This window comes from Myotis lucifugus, unplaced genomic scaffold (genome assembly GCF_000147115.1).
Source record: "Myotis lucifugus unplaced genomic scaffold, Myoluc2.0 scaffold_1230, whole genome shotgun sequence".
NCBI classification, from domain to species: Eukaryota; Metazoa; Chordata; class Mammalia; order Chiroptera; family Vespertilionidae; genus Myotis; species Myotis lucifugus.
This window is the reverse complement of record NW_005872278.1, coordinates 23,393-38,090: the sequence shown is the minus strand read 5'-3', so window position 1 is coordinate 38,090 and position 14,698 is coordinate 23,393. Positions and strand designations below refer to the sequence as shown.

The 14,698-nt window shown below is 44.5% G+C and overlaps 2 protein-coding genes across 2 annotated transcripts in view; both read right to left on the bottom strand.

Moving 5' to 3' along the window:
• Nucleotides 1-1,502: 1,502 nt before the first annotated feature.
• On the bottom strand, nucleotides 1,503-10,662 carry LOC102425328 (zinc finger protein 805). Its single transcript, XM_023748255.1, has 3 exons — nucleotides 10,449-10,662; nucleotides 8,624-8,719; nucleotides 1,503-5,946 (listed from the first exon to the last, which is right to left on the bottom strand). Exons 1-3 carry the CDS (start codon nucleotides 10,480-10,482, stop codon nucleotides 4,310-4,312), a joined length of 1,767 nt encoding a protein of 588 aa, XP_023604023.1. The 5' UTR covers nucleotides 10,483-10,662; the 3' UTR covers nucleotides 1,503-4,309.
• Nucleotides 10,663-14,181: 3,519 nt separating this feature from the next.
• LOC102425016 (aurora kinase C-like) overlaps nucleotides 14,182-14,698 on the bottom strand; it is a 12,157-nt gene continuing 11,640 nt past the window's right edge. Inside the window, exon 7 of the mRNA XM_023748253.1 lies at nucleotides 14,182-14,223. Coding sequence (XP_023604021.1) covers nucleotides 14,182-14,223 — 42 coding nt within the window. The remainder of the gene's footprint in view (nucleotides 14,224-14,698) is intronic.

Below are 14,698 nucleotides of genomic sequence, written 5' to 3'. Positions count from 1 at the left end.
GTAAAAGTGAAGGTGAACAGACTGCTTCTCATGAGGTTTGTAAAAACGGTTCGAAAGGTGGAACAAACCAATCACCAAGTATGATGCTCAGTGTCTAAAAATACTTAAGACAATTATTTTAAAGAATGCGGAGTGTAAGGTAACTTTGTATATACCCTCTGGTCCCAAGATTATGGCCAGAGGGATAGGAAGAAAAAAAGAAAGAATAGGGAGTGTAAAGGGACCCAATGAAAATAAGGTTTCTACACATCAAAGTGCTCAAATGTTGATGTTGTAGCTGTGATGTCACATACATATAATACAATACCTAGGGTGAGCACTACAATACAGAGAGATATACTCAACCACATTCTCAAAATTAAAGTAACCACAGGAAGCCAACACAACAACAGGGAACAACAAGAAGGAAACAAAAACAAAATCATAAAATGGCAGACTTAAGCCCTAACATATCAAAAATAATTTTAAATTTAAATGGTCTAGCCCTAACTGGTTTGGCTCAGTGGATAGAGGTCGGCCTGCGGACTGAAGGGTCCCAGGTTTGATTCCGGTCAAGGGCATGTACCTTGGTTGCGGGCACATCCCCAGAAGGAGGTGTGTAGGAGGCAGCTGATCGATGTTTCTCTCTCATGAATGTTTCTAGCTCTCTATCCCTCTCCCCTCCTCTCTGTAAAAAATCAATAAAATATATATATTTAAAAATTTAAATGGTCTAAATATATCAATTTAAAACCAGAAATTAGTGAAGTGGATAAAAAGAAAGCATGACCCGAGTATATGCTATTCACAGAAACTTACTTTAAATGTGATGATATATAGATAAGGTTGAAAATGAAATTATGGAAAAATATAAACCATGCGAACATTAACCAAAAAATGCACCAGACACTATATTAATATCATTTAAAGTATACTTCAAAGCAAATTTACAGGGCAAGAAGGGGTATTACGCAATGATGAAAGGGTCAATGGACCAAGATGACATAGCGATCCTAAATGTGTACGCATCAAACAACAAAGCTTTGAAATACATGAAGTAAAAACTGATAGAACTTAAAGGAGGAACAGACAATTCCACAATTACACTGCAGGACTTCAATACCCGCCTTTCAACTACTGAACTACTACAGAGAAAGTGAGCAAGGATCTAGAAAATCTGAATAACATCATCAACCAACAGGACTGTGTAGACATGTAAAGAAACTCCAGCCAACAGTAGAAACACATTTTCTTCAAGCAGCCGTACAGAAGATTCATCAAGACAGACTATATAATGGATGATAAAAGAAAAAAACCACAGCAAATTTAAACAGCCATGTCACACACACAATGAACTAGAAATCAACAAAAAGAGAGTGTGAGCCCGGCCGGTGTGGCTCAGTGGTTGAGTGTCAACCCATGAACCAAGAGGTTGCCAGTTCGATTCCCCATCAGGGAACATGCCTGGGTTGAGGGCTCGATCCCAAGTAGGGGGCGGGCAGGAGCAGCTACTTGATGATGTCTCTCATCAATGTTTCTATCTTTCTATCCCTCTCCCTTTCTCTCTCTCTAAAAATCAATAAAAACTTATTTTAGAAAAAGAGCATGAAATATGCCACACATTTAAAAAGTCAACAACATACTTTGTAAATAATCCATGGTTTAGAGAAGAAGTCTTGAATGAAGAAATATTTAGAACTGAATGAAATGTAATTAAAATGTATCAAAACTTTTGAGATGAAGCTAAAACAGTGCATTGGGGGAAAATGATAGAATTTAATGCTTACAATAGAAAAATAATCTCAAGTTAATAACCTAAGCATCCACCTCAAGAAACTAGAGGAAAACACCACCAACGCAAGTACAAAAAAGAATATACTAAAGATCAGGAAATCTGTGAAATTAGGAACAGAAAGGTAACAAGCAAACACCGATATAAAGTGCTGGTTCTTTGAAATGATAAAAAAGTGATAAGTACTAAGAAGACTGACAAAATAAAGAGTTGAAATCAATATCAGGAATAAAACAGGGTAATAAACAAATTCTACTGCCAAAATAATAATAAAAGAGTACTTGAAGCAAATAAAAAATTTACATGAAGTAGAATAATCCCTAGAAAAGGACAATGAAAATTCATCCAATATGCAATAGATACTCTAAATAGTTCTATCCATATTAAATAAAATAAATACCTAATTAAAAAGCATCCAGAAGAATAACCTCCAGGACTAAACGATTCTCTGGAGAATGCTGCCAAACATTAAAAGAACAAGTAAAATCAATCCTACGCATTGTCTTCTAAACAACAGAGGAAGGAGCAGCTCTCAGCACCGGCTGGGAGGCGGTACCACCCGCACACCAAAACCAGACACTGACAGTACAGAAAACCAAACAAGCAAAACCAAAGAACAGAAATAAGGAAAAGAACCTAAATATTGTTATCTTTTATGAAAATAGAGGAAATCTTCCTCAGTAAAAATATTAGCAGACTGAATACTGTAATACATAAAAATAATTAGACGCCATGACCAAGTAGGGCTCATTCCAAGGATAGAAAGCTGGTTCAATATTTAAAACAGCCGTGAGGAGTGGGGGGAGGGAGGAAAAGATGGGGTGGGTGGAAGTGGAAGAGGGTATAGGGTAAATGGTGATGGGGAAAAAAGAAAAAATATTTAAAATATCATACCAACAGGCTACAGAAAAAAACAAACATGGTTATATCAACTAAGAGAGAAAAAGCATTTGACAAAATTCAACACCCGTCCAAGATAACAAAAAACCTCAGGAAATTAGGAACATGGGACACCTTCTGAACTCGGTAAGAAACCTCTATGAAGAAAACCTAAGACGAACATCAGACTTAATGATGAAAAACGGAGTGTTTTCCCTCTAATATGAGGGACCAACAAGAATATCTTTCTCACTACTTCTACTCAACATTATATTGGAAATCCTAGCTAGTGCAGTAAGACAGGAAAAAGAAGAGGTAATGCAGAGGAGAAGAAAAAATAAAAACTATCCCTATTTTTCTTTGTAGAAAAATCCCAAGCATTCTAACACATAAATGGTTACAGTTCAGAAAGTTTGCAGGATGCCAGAATAACATCCAAAAATGATTTGTATAATACCAAAGACTGATAAAAATTGGACAAGACCTGTTATTGACCTTTATAAAACAGCAAGGAGATACACAATGCTGCAATATAGACACACACCATGTTAAATAACTGGAAGACTCAATGCAGTCAAGATGCCTGTTCTCAACAAATTGAGCCACCTGCCAATTTAACTCAATTTCTATCAAAACTTGATATTTTGGGGGTAAAAAAAAAATCACGTATATCTAAAACTTTATATAGAAATTAAAGTAGGAGTGATAAGTAAGTTTCAAATAAAAAAATGTGGATAAAAGAATCACTTTACCCAATTAAAAAATTTACCATATAACTGTAGCAATCAAGTCAACCAACAGTACAGGACCAAAAAATGTCCAAGTACTGGGTCTTTAAAACCACGTGAAGATTTGTTCTTTAAAAAGCAAAGCCTTACCCAGTGTTACCCGGTGCAATAAAATGTGACTGTCCATACGTGTACATCTCCCCTCAAAAAAAAAAAAGTATTTATGGTTCAAGCCTTCATATTCACACAAAAATTAATCTCCTTAAGAGTAGAGACAGTGACCTGCTGGCGTGGCTGTTGGTTGAGCACTGCCCCATACACTGAAAGACAGTGGGTCCAATTCCCAGTCAGGGCACATGCCTAGGTTGCAGGTTTGATTCCTGGTTGGGATGTGTCTGGCAGGCAACCGCTGGGGGTTTCTCCCCCCAACCCCTCTCTACAAGTAATGGGAACATGTCCTTGGGTAAGGATTTTTTTTTTCTTCAAGAATAGATGATGTTTTAGAACAAGGATGTTCATTGAAAGTTTTCAGACCTGCCTTCAACTGTCTACTTTCTGGACAATGGACAGCAGTGAACGTGTGTACAAGACACATACAGACCCTAGTCCTTCACCTCTCACACAACGCTCTCCTCCTGCCAACGAGACTAAGAAATCCATGACCAAGTGCCATAGGCGTGGCCGGAGTCTGAAGAAACTGGCGGTAGTTCCTTTTCTCTTCCGAGTCTCTCCCTTCTTTTTAAAGAAGAAATTCCTGAGATAACACCGCCGTGTAAACTAAGGAGAAAGATAGAGTGGGAAGTTTTCTAAGTGCCTGATAACCACTGGGTCTCTCTCCTGAATAAACTCCCACACGTAGAATAAGGCTCCAGGCGGGGTCAGTTTCCAACATGACTCATGAGAAGACCACTGACATCTTGCAACGGGTTTTTCACAGGGAAGACAACCCTGGGGTTTCTCTTTGGTATGAATGATTAGGGTCTGAGTACGGTGATTCTTCTGGCAAAACATTCTCCACAGTGTTTACATTCAAAAAGTCTTTCCCCAACAGGAGTTCTTGGAGGTTGACTGAGGATTGTCCACTGGCGAAGGGTCTTCCCACTTCTGTTACACCAACTGGGTTTCTCCCAGTGTGAACCCTTTGATGCTGAGTGAGGGATGAGCTACGACTGAAGGCCTTCCCGCACTCACTGCACTCATAGGGCTTCTCCCCAGTGTGGATGATGGAGTGTCGGATGAGGTTAGTGCTCCAGCAGAAGGTTTTCCCACACTCCATGCACTCATAGGGCTTCTCTCCGCTGTGAATCCGCTGGTGCCTCGTGAGGCCTGACCTGCGGTTGAAGGCCTTCCCACACTCACCGCACTCATAGGGCTTCTCTCCAGTGTGGATGCTGAAGTGCCGGATGAGGTCGGCCCGATTGCTGAAGGCTTTGCCACATTCCTTACACTCGAAAGGCTTTTCTCCAGTGTGGGCCCTCTTATGCAGGATGAAAGTGGAGCAGTGGGTGAAGGCCTTGCCACACTCACCGCACACGTACGGCTTCTCCCCGGTGTGGATCCGCTGGTGCCTCTTGAGGTACGACCTGTGGTTGAAGGCCTTCCCGCACTCGAGGCACTCAAAGGGCTTTTCCCCCGTGTGGATGACGTAGTGGTGGATGAGGGCCGCGCTCTCACAGAAGGTTTTCCCACACTCACTGCACTCATAGGGCTTCTCCCCAGTGTGAGTCTGCTGGTGCCACATGAGGTATGACCTGTGTTTGAAGACCTTTCCACACTCGAAGCACTCATAGGGGTTCTCGCCGCTGTGGATGATGTAGTGCCGAATGAAACCTGGCCTATCTCGGAAGGCTTTTCCACACTCTTTGCACACAAAGGGCTTCTCTCCAGTGTGGCTCCTGTTATGGAGGACGAAAGTCGAGCGGTGGGTGAAGGCCTTTCCACATTCATTGCACTTATAGGGCTTCTCTCCACTGTGAATCCGCAGGTGTTGTGTCAGGTGTGACTTGCGGTTGAAGGCCTTCCCACACTCCATGCACTTATATGGCTTCTCCCCTGTGTGGACCATGTGGTGCTGAAGGAGGTAAGTGCTCTTACTAAAGGTTTTCCCACATTCTGTGCATTCATAGGGCTTCACTCCGGAGTGAATCCTCTCATGTCGAGCCAGGAGGCGTTTCTTGTTAAACACTTTCCCACATTCATTGCATTTGAAGATACTTTCGTCTTCCTGAGTCATGCGATCTTTACCTAATATGCATGAGCCATGCTCCAGGAGAGCTCGCAGTGCAGGGGCTTGCCCCTGCACAGTCCTCGCATGCACACCCTCCGCTGTCCCCCAGCCGCCATGTTCAGAGCGGGATTTCCTAGGAAGCTTCTCCTTCTGCAGGTCTATCCCTGATTCCCACTGTCCCTCTCGCACTTCCAAGGGCCCATTCTGATCCGTGGTTTGGTCCACCTGGAAGTCTTCTGGGGATTTAGCTCCTTGTGTTAGCTGCTCCAGAAGGGAGGCTCTCTCAGACAGGGCAAGCTCACATGTAGTGGGTTCTGTGACTCTAGCTTTTCCCTTCTCACCTGAAAGAAGGGCCTGTTAGTAATGCCAACATAAACACAAACACACACACACACACACACACACACACACAAATTCCCCACCATTTCATTGATTTAAAAAAAGGTGAAAATAGTGCTTTCAGTGTCTGCTTGTTTTATCTCTGAATACAAGGACTGCAATTTTTTTCTTTCCTAGTCCCTGGACTATGGACACCTTGAATGGGAGACAAAGGGAAGGAGCTGGGTTACAGGGCGGAGTGATGAGAAGAAACAGTCAGCTCCAGGGAGGATATTTATGCAAACAGGTAACTCACTTGGGCCCCTATATAGTTTATGCCGAAGAGATGACTCAGGGCAAGGCCTAGCCATGCTAGAAAGACTAACCATATGCTTAGAGGGTTGGGACACTGAGCTATATGATAACAACTGGGCTTCTGGAAAAAGAGGGGGGCAGGAGACTGTGTCATGTAGGTAATTAGTCAATCAACGGTGCATGTGAAATAAGTCAGTAAAATTCTGGACCCTGAAGCCAGGTGAAACCCTAGGTTGGAAATACTTCATGCATGTATCATCAACATCAGTTTAGGGAGTTTAATGAGTCCCTGAGGAAACGCATGTTTGGAATCCCTCCAAAAACTCTGAAAAACACTTTGATGTAGACCTACTAGACCAGTGGTTCTCAACCTTCCTAATGCCACGACCCTTTAATACAGTTCCTCATGTTGTGGTGCCCCCCAATTTCATTGTTACAAATTGAACATAATTAAAGCATAGTGATTAATCACAAAAACAATATGTAATTATATATGTGTTTTCCGATGGTCTTAAGCGACCCCTGTGAAAGGGTCGTTTGACCCCCAAAGGGATCGCGACCCACAGGTTGAGAACCACTGTACTAGACAAAGACTTTTAAAAATCATCTTGTCTGAACGTACCCTATCTTTTCTGATCTCAGAAGCTAAGCAGGGTTGGGCCTGGTTAGTACTTGGATGGGAAATCACCTGGGAATATCAGCTGCTTTAGTCTTAAAATAATAATAATAAATTAGATAAGTAAAATACTTAAGAGACCATCTTAAAGAAGTTCAAAGAACTGAAGGAAGATATGGAGAAAATAAAGAAAATTATGTCTAAACAAAATGGAAATATCAATAAAGAGCTAGAAAACCTAAAATAAACAAAAAAAAGAATTTCTGAAACACAATACTACCAACAACTGTACACCAACAAAATGGATAACCTAAGTGACATGGACCAATTCCGAAAAACACAAAACCTACCAAGACCTATTCATGGAGAAATAGAACATCTGAATGAACCTATAATAATTAAGGAGATTGGATTTACTAATCAAATATCTCCCAACAAAGTAAAACACTGGACCTGGTAACTTTACTGGCGAATTCTACCAAACATTTCTAAAGAACTAATACCAATCCTTCTCAAACTCGTCTAAGCTCATTCTCAGACTATCAGTATCATGATAATAAAGCTAAAGTACTAGAAGAAAACAAAACTGCAGACAAAACAATCTCTCTCATGAAAACTGATGCAAAAATCCTCAACTAGAGAGCGGCAAACTAAAATGCAGAAGCATATTTAATGGACCATACACTATGACCACTCGGGGTTTATTCCTGTAATGCAAGGATGGTTTGACGCATGACAATTGATCAGTGTGACACACATTAACAAAATGGGGGGGGGGGGGTAACACGATTATCTCAATTGATGCAATAAATACTACCAATAGCTTGCTTTCCGTGAGCCACTGTCTCAGACGCTGTGCTGAGCAGTTTTATGCATTAATGCATCACATGATTACACCCCAAACAACCCAATGACAAAAACACCATTTTTACTAGCACCTTCCTGGGACGGACCGAGTGTAGCAGACTACACCCAACAAATGTTCGGCGACTCAGACTGGACACACAGCCTCACCACAACTCCCAGCCCCACACCCAGGTGTCCAAACGCCTAGTTCGCCTCAATGGGATGTGAGGGGAACTGGTGTTTGTGGGAGGGGGTGTGACATCCTCCCTTCCTCTCTCCAGTCTCCTCTGCCAGCTCGAGGATGTCAAGACAGCCTGACAGCCACACACTGATGATAGGACCCACACGGGTCCCTGAAAACCATGTGGCACAGAGCTCCCTGCTGACCCCACGTGAGAAAAAGCTACCATATGCTGGGCAACGAGATGCTGGAGCCTGTCTGACCCAGCAGCTACTTTTAACTTATACAAAGACACAAGAAGATCGTGCAACTCACTACAGCAGAGCTGGCGATCAGCAAGCCAGACTCTGAGCCCCAGACAGATCTTAGCTTTTACACCTCTGTCCGCCATGACATCAGAGGACCCACAGGTCAAAGGGCTCCATGGCTTGCCCTGGCTAGTGTGGCTCAGTGGGTTGGGTGTCATCCCATGCACTGAAAGGTTACTGGTTTGACTCCCCGTCGGAGCACATGCCTGGGTTGCAGGCTTGATCTCCAGTAGGGAGCATGCAGTTATTCTGCTCTCACATCTCATATCAATGTTTCCCTCTCTTCCCCTCTAAAAAATCAATAAAAAAATATTTTGGGAAAAGGGCTCCATGGCTTCCAAACCACCAGACAGGCCACAGGAAGCTTCCCAGTGAGCGGTCTCCTCAAGGTCTCAGGGCAGCAGGGCCTCCGTTTGCCGGGCCTCGGCTCCTACCTGGAAAGACGCCTCGGGAGAGATCTGTCTTCACCATCCACAGCTCCGGCCCCGGGTCCGGCTGGCAGATCAGCTGCGATCTGGGAACAGGGCACCCTGTTCATGGAGAAGGAAAGAGGACATGAGGATTTAAAAAAAAATTTTTTTTTTTTTTACACTATTGAAGACATAAAGGTATTTGTGAAAGGAAATAAAATCTCTCAATCTAGTCTGGGACAAGACCTCAGATGGAAGCTGCTTCCATCCACACAAAGTGCTGACGTATGACCTGAAACCAAAGACAGGCCATACTGACATGGAGTTTCTATTCCTAATACTAAGTCAAAAACTAATATAGAGTGTAATCATACTCAGAGGACTGTGTCAGCAACTTAAAAGCATCATTTCGTTTCAAAATCAAAATGAACTTCTGGAGAAAACAACTGACATACCTAAAATATTTACTCCTTTCAGTCAAAACAAGGTATGTGTCTTCATTGATTTTTTCCCCCCATTTTTAAACATGTATTGATTTTAGAGAAAAAGGGGGGTGCGGGAGAGGGAGACAGAGACAGAAAAAGAGAGAGAGAACACTGATTTGTTGTTCCACTTACGTGTGCATTCACTGGCTGATTCTCGTATGTGCCCTGCCCAGGATCAAACCCGCAACCTGGGGGTATCAGACAAGGCTCTAACCAACTGAGCTACCTGGCCAGGATCTAGGTCTTTTTTTTTTTTTAGATCCACAGACAAGATGAAGATTCCACCTCAGGATTTCCTCAGAGCATCACCAGCAAGTACACACTGTGACCAGCCCCATGTTATAGATGCGGAAGCCAAGGCTCAAGCAGGTAACATGATGTGCCGAAGACGACAGAGTGGTGGGTGGCGGAGACAACATGGAAGGCCCGGTCTAGCCTTGTCTGCTGTCTTGGCTGTTTCCCCACCCAGGCCCCAGAGGCGCTGAGTCCAGACACGAGGATACGAGAGTCCTGAGAGTCACAGCGACAGCAGAGCAGCAGGGGGTCCTCAGTGCCGACCTGGTCACAGCAGGCATTGTTCTGAGCCTTTCCCCAAGTCGCCCATGTGCCCTGCCGCACTCCTGAGAAGCAGCTGTCACATTAACCCATTTTCCCAATAACACACTACAGCACAGAGAGGTTCAGTAACTTGCCCAAGGCCACACAGCTTTCCAGGAGCAGAGTTGGATTAAACATCAAGATTCTGGCACTAGACACTTGTCCCCCAAACACTCCACTCAAGAAGAACCAGCAAACACCCTTGTGGGGCCAGCAGCCCGAGGCTGGTCTTGTCCATGGCAGGATGTACAGCATCCCTGGGCTCTGCCCACCAGATGCCACTACCACCCACACCCAGCTGTGACCATCAAAGTGGCCACCGATACTGGGGAACTGGATGAAAGAAGGTGAATGGAATAAGCAAAAAAAACAAACAAACTATATATATATAACACACAGACATAGTGTGACGCGCGAACAACCGTGTGGTGACAGCTAGAGGGAAAGTGGGATGAGGTAGATGGAGATGGGGGGCGGGGGGAAGAACAGTTTATTGATTTTTAGAGAGAGAAGAAGGGAGAGGGAGAGAAAGAGAAACATCGCTGTGAGAGCATAACATTCAATTGGCGGCCTCCATGGGGGATGCAGCCCGCAAACAGGGCCTGTGCCCTGACTGGGAATCCAACCAGCAACCTTGCGGTGCATGGGGATGACACCCAACCAGACGAGCCACAGCAGCCGCTCCTGAGGCCTTCGCGACCAGCCCGGCCCGGAGGCAGACGGGGGATAAGGAAGTGGCGGGTCCCCCACTGAGGGGTCGGACTCACCCAGCGACGCCAGGAGCCTGCAGTTCTCCAGCATCACCTCCTGGTACAGGGTCCTCTGGGCCACGTCCAGCTGCACCCACTCCTCCTGGGAGAAGGTCACAGCCACGTCCTCGAAGGTCACAGACACCTGGGAAGTAAACAGAGGTCACAGCGACGGCCTTGGGGCTGCTGATGGGATCAGCAGCGTCTCTGCGTCGTGGTCCAGGGGCAGACGTCAAGGCCCAGAGCACCACGCGGCTGCTGGGTCCTGCCAGGTGCCTGCCCCATGCTGGGAGCTTCACATCATGTCTCCCCACAACCTCTAATTACCGCTGACATTCAATATTCTTTGACATTAGTTACATCATGTGCTAAAGTGACTAAAAGTCCCCAGTTCCTTTTTATCTATAGTGAATAAACATATTGGGCTATAAAAACCGCTGTCCAGAAATACGGAAATACAAGGACAAACATTTGCAGTCAGGTATCTGCTTGTCAACAGCCACAACAATTAACAAAGGGGTAAAATGAAAGATCCCAGAACCACTTGACAAGTCCCCTGCTCTCAAGCCATCCTTTTCACCAGTGGCTCCTGACAGCCCAGTGCTGAGCAGGCCCACTCGTTAAATACCAATAATCCAGCCACTCCACTCTCAGATGCACAGCCCCACTACTGCAGATGATTTAAATGCTCCCAGATCTTCAGACTTTCCTAAAATCTCTCAAACAAGCAGCAGCTGGCATCAGTGTGCCCCAAACCTATCAATGAAAGGCCCAAGACCCAGCACTAGCACCAGCCTGCCTTGCTTCACAGCTGGGCCTCACCTGGGCACTGCCAAGCCCAATACAAATAGCAGCCATCTGCAGATCTCTCTGTCACTCTTGCCAGGTGGCCCCAGGCAGTGGCTGACTCTGCACCTCCCAGGAGGCCCCAGAGCCAGTGCATCCGGTGGACAGCTTCAGACCACACCAGATTACAACTCTACACATCCACAAGCAACACACTCAAGGGGTAGACTCAGTGAGCATCAAAACCCCACTGAAATGAGTCCTGCTCAATAGGGTGCCTCCTGCACTGCAGTTCTTCCATTATAGTCACAGCTGGTCCTCACAGCCAATTGGCCTGAAGGTCCATTCCTCCCAGATGCCAACAGCAATCAAGGCTCAACTACAAGACTGCACACAGCCCACACAGGGTGCACCTAGAGTGTCCATCTCAGGTGACTGGGGAGGCTAAACCACTGGGCCCTACAGGACACCTACTACACAAGGCCACATTACCAATTCCGGAGATATAGCAGCTCTACCTAATTTATAGAAACAAATATAGGGAAGCAGCCAAAATGTGGAGACAAAGAAACATGTCACAAATGAAAGAACAGAAGAAATCACCAGAAAAAAGAAATAAATGAAATGGAAGCAAGTAGACTACTGGATACAGAGTTCACAACAATTGTTATAAGGTTGCGCAAAGATCTTAATGAGAGCTTCAAGTGGCTTAATGAGACTGTCAAGGATCTTAGTGAGAATTTCAAAGACATCAAAAAGGACCAGTCAGGAATGAAGTATATACTAACTGAAATAAAGAGTAATTTATAGGGATTTAACAGTAGAGTAGAGGATTCTGAGAATCAAATAAACGATTTGGACTATGAGGAAGCAAAAAGCATTCAATCAGAAGAGCAAAAAGAAAAAGAATCTAGAAAATATGAAGATAGTGTAAGGAGCCTCTGGGACACCTTCAAGTGTACCAACATTCACATTATGGGCGTGCCAGGAGAAGAGAGAGCAAGATATTGAAAACCTATAAGAAATAATGACAGGAAACTTCCCCTACCTGGTGAAAGAAATAGACTTACAAGTCCAGGAAGCACAGAGAGTCCCAAACAAGAGGAACCCAAAGAGGGCCACACCAAGTCACATCATAATTAAAATGCCAAGGGTTAAAGACAAAGAGAGAGTCTTAAAAGCACCAAGAGAAAAACAGTTAGTTACCTACGAGGGAGCACCCATACTACTGTCAACTGATTTCTCAACAGGAACTTTGCAGGCCAGAAGGGAGTGACAAGAACTATTCTAAGAGATGAATAGCAAAGACCTGCAACCATGATTACTCTACCCAGCAAAGCTCCCATTTAGAATTGAAGGTCAGATAAAGAGCTTCCCAGACAAGAAAAAGCCAAAGGAGTTCTTCATCACCACAACAGTATTACAAGAAATGTTGAAGGGAATTCTTTAAGAAGAGGAAAAAGAAGAAAAATAAAGGGGAAAAAATGTGAACAATAAAACGACACAGTACATACTTATCTACCAACAATTGAATCTAAAAATAAAAATAAATGAACAAGGAATAATGAACAAAATAAAGTGATGAATGAAATAGAATGGGAGGCATGGAAACATGGAATAGACTTGACGAATCTCAGAGGGAAGGGTGTGGGGGGAGAGTAACCAAAGATCTTATATGCATATGGTCACAGACAATAGGGTGGTGAAGGCCTGGGAATGAATGGAAAGGGGGGTACATCTGTAATACTCAACAATAAAGATATATAGATATAGATATAGATATATAAATAAATACATTCTCCCAGACATTGGTCCATGGTTTTACACCTACACCTTCAGTGCTCACCTCTCTGCTTTCTAGCTTCATCTCTCTGAGTTTCCTAGTTTTTTAAAATATATTTTTATTGATTTCAAAGAGGAAAGGAGGAGAGAGAGGGAGAGAGGAGGAGAGAGAGAGAGAGAGAGAGAGAAGAAACATCAACGATGAAAGAGAATCACTGATCAGCTGCCTCCTGCATGCCCCCTACTGGGGATTGAGCCGGCAACCCAGGCATGTGCCCTTGACTGGGAATCAAACTGATGACCTCTTGGTTCCTGGGTTGACACTCAACTGCTAGCCGCACCGAGCTGGGCTCTGTGAGTTTTCTTGACTTAATATTGCAATTAAACACTCGGCAATTCCTCGTAAATGAATTGGTCCATATTTAGGAGCCCTGCAGTATTGCTCATTTCTGATGCAGGATAAACTCATGTCATGTGCAAATTTTGGGCAGGTAGGTAAGAGTAGAAAAACCAGCTAGGGTCTCCACGTTTACTACCAGATGATACATGTTTAAATAATATAAACTCCCAGCCCTGGCCGGGTAGTTCAGCTGGTTAGAGCATCCTCTGGACACACCAAGGCTGCAGGTTCCCTCCTGTGCAGGGCACATGCAGGCATCAACCAATGAATGTAGAAATGAGTGGAACAATAAATTGTTTTGTTGTGTTTTTCTTTTTTTCATCTTGCTCTCGCTCTCCCTTCCCCTCTTAAAAAAATAATCAATAAATAAAAATATCCTATATTATAAAACTCTAATATGCAAATCGACCAAATGGTGGAATGACCAGTTGCTATGACGTGCACTGACCACCAGGGGGCAGACGCTCAATGTAGGAGCTGCTCCCTGGCGGTCAGTGTGCTCCCCCACAGGGGGTGCACTGCTCAGCCAGAAGCCAGGCTCATGGCTGGAGAGCACCTCCCCTGCAGAGCTAAGGAACCCTCGCGGGGAGTGGGCCTAAGCCAGCAGTGGACATACCCCAAGGGCTCCCAGACTTCGAGAGGGCACAGGCTGGGCTGAGGGGACCTACCCCCCCGCCCCACCAGTGCACGAATATTGTGCAACCAGGCCTCTAGTATGTGTGTGTGTGTGTGTGTGTGTATAGGCTCTCTGACATGCAATTACACAGCATTCTGTATAACTGGTTAGGGTGCAACAGTGTACACAGCTTTCTCTAGCTGGTTAAGCTGGAAGTGGGTAAAAATTTGAAACAGGGTTCCGCCGGCCTGGCTCAGCAGCTGACCATCGACCTATGAACCAGGAGGCCAGGGTTCGATTCCCCATCAGGGCACGTGCCCAGACTGCAGGCTCCATCACAGCCGACCAATGATTCTCTCTCATCACTGACAGTTCCATCTCAATCTCTCCCTCTTTTCCTCTCAGAAATCAATAAAAAAATATTTTTAAAGTATATTTTATTGATTTTTTACAGGGAGGAAGGAAGAGGGATAGAGAGCTAGAAACATCGATCAGCTGCCTCCTGCACACCCCCCACTGGGACGGCAACCAAGGTACATGCCCTTGACCGGAATTGAACCTGGGACCCTTCAGTCCGCAGGCCGACGCTCTATCCACTGACCAACACCGATAAGAACAATAAAAATATGTTTAAAAATGAGGAAAAGGGGTGGTTATTTATCAGGTCCTGGCCACTTGGGGCCG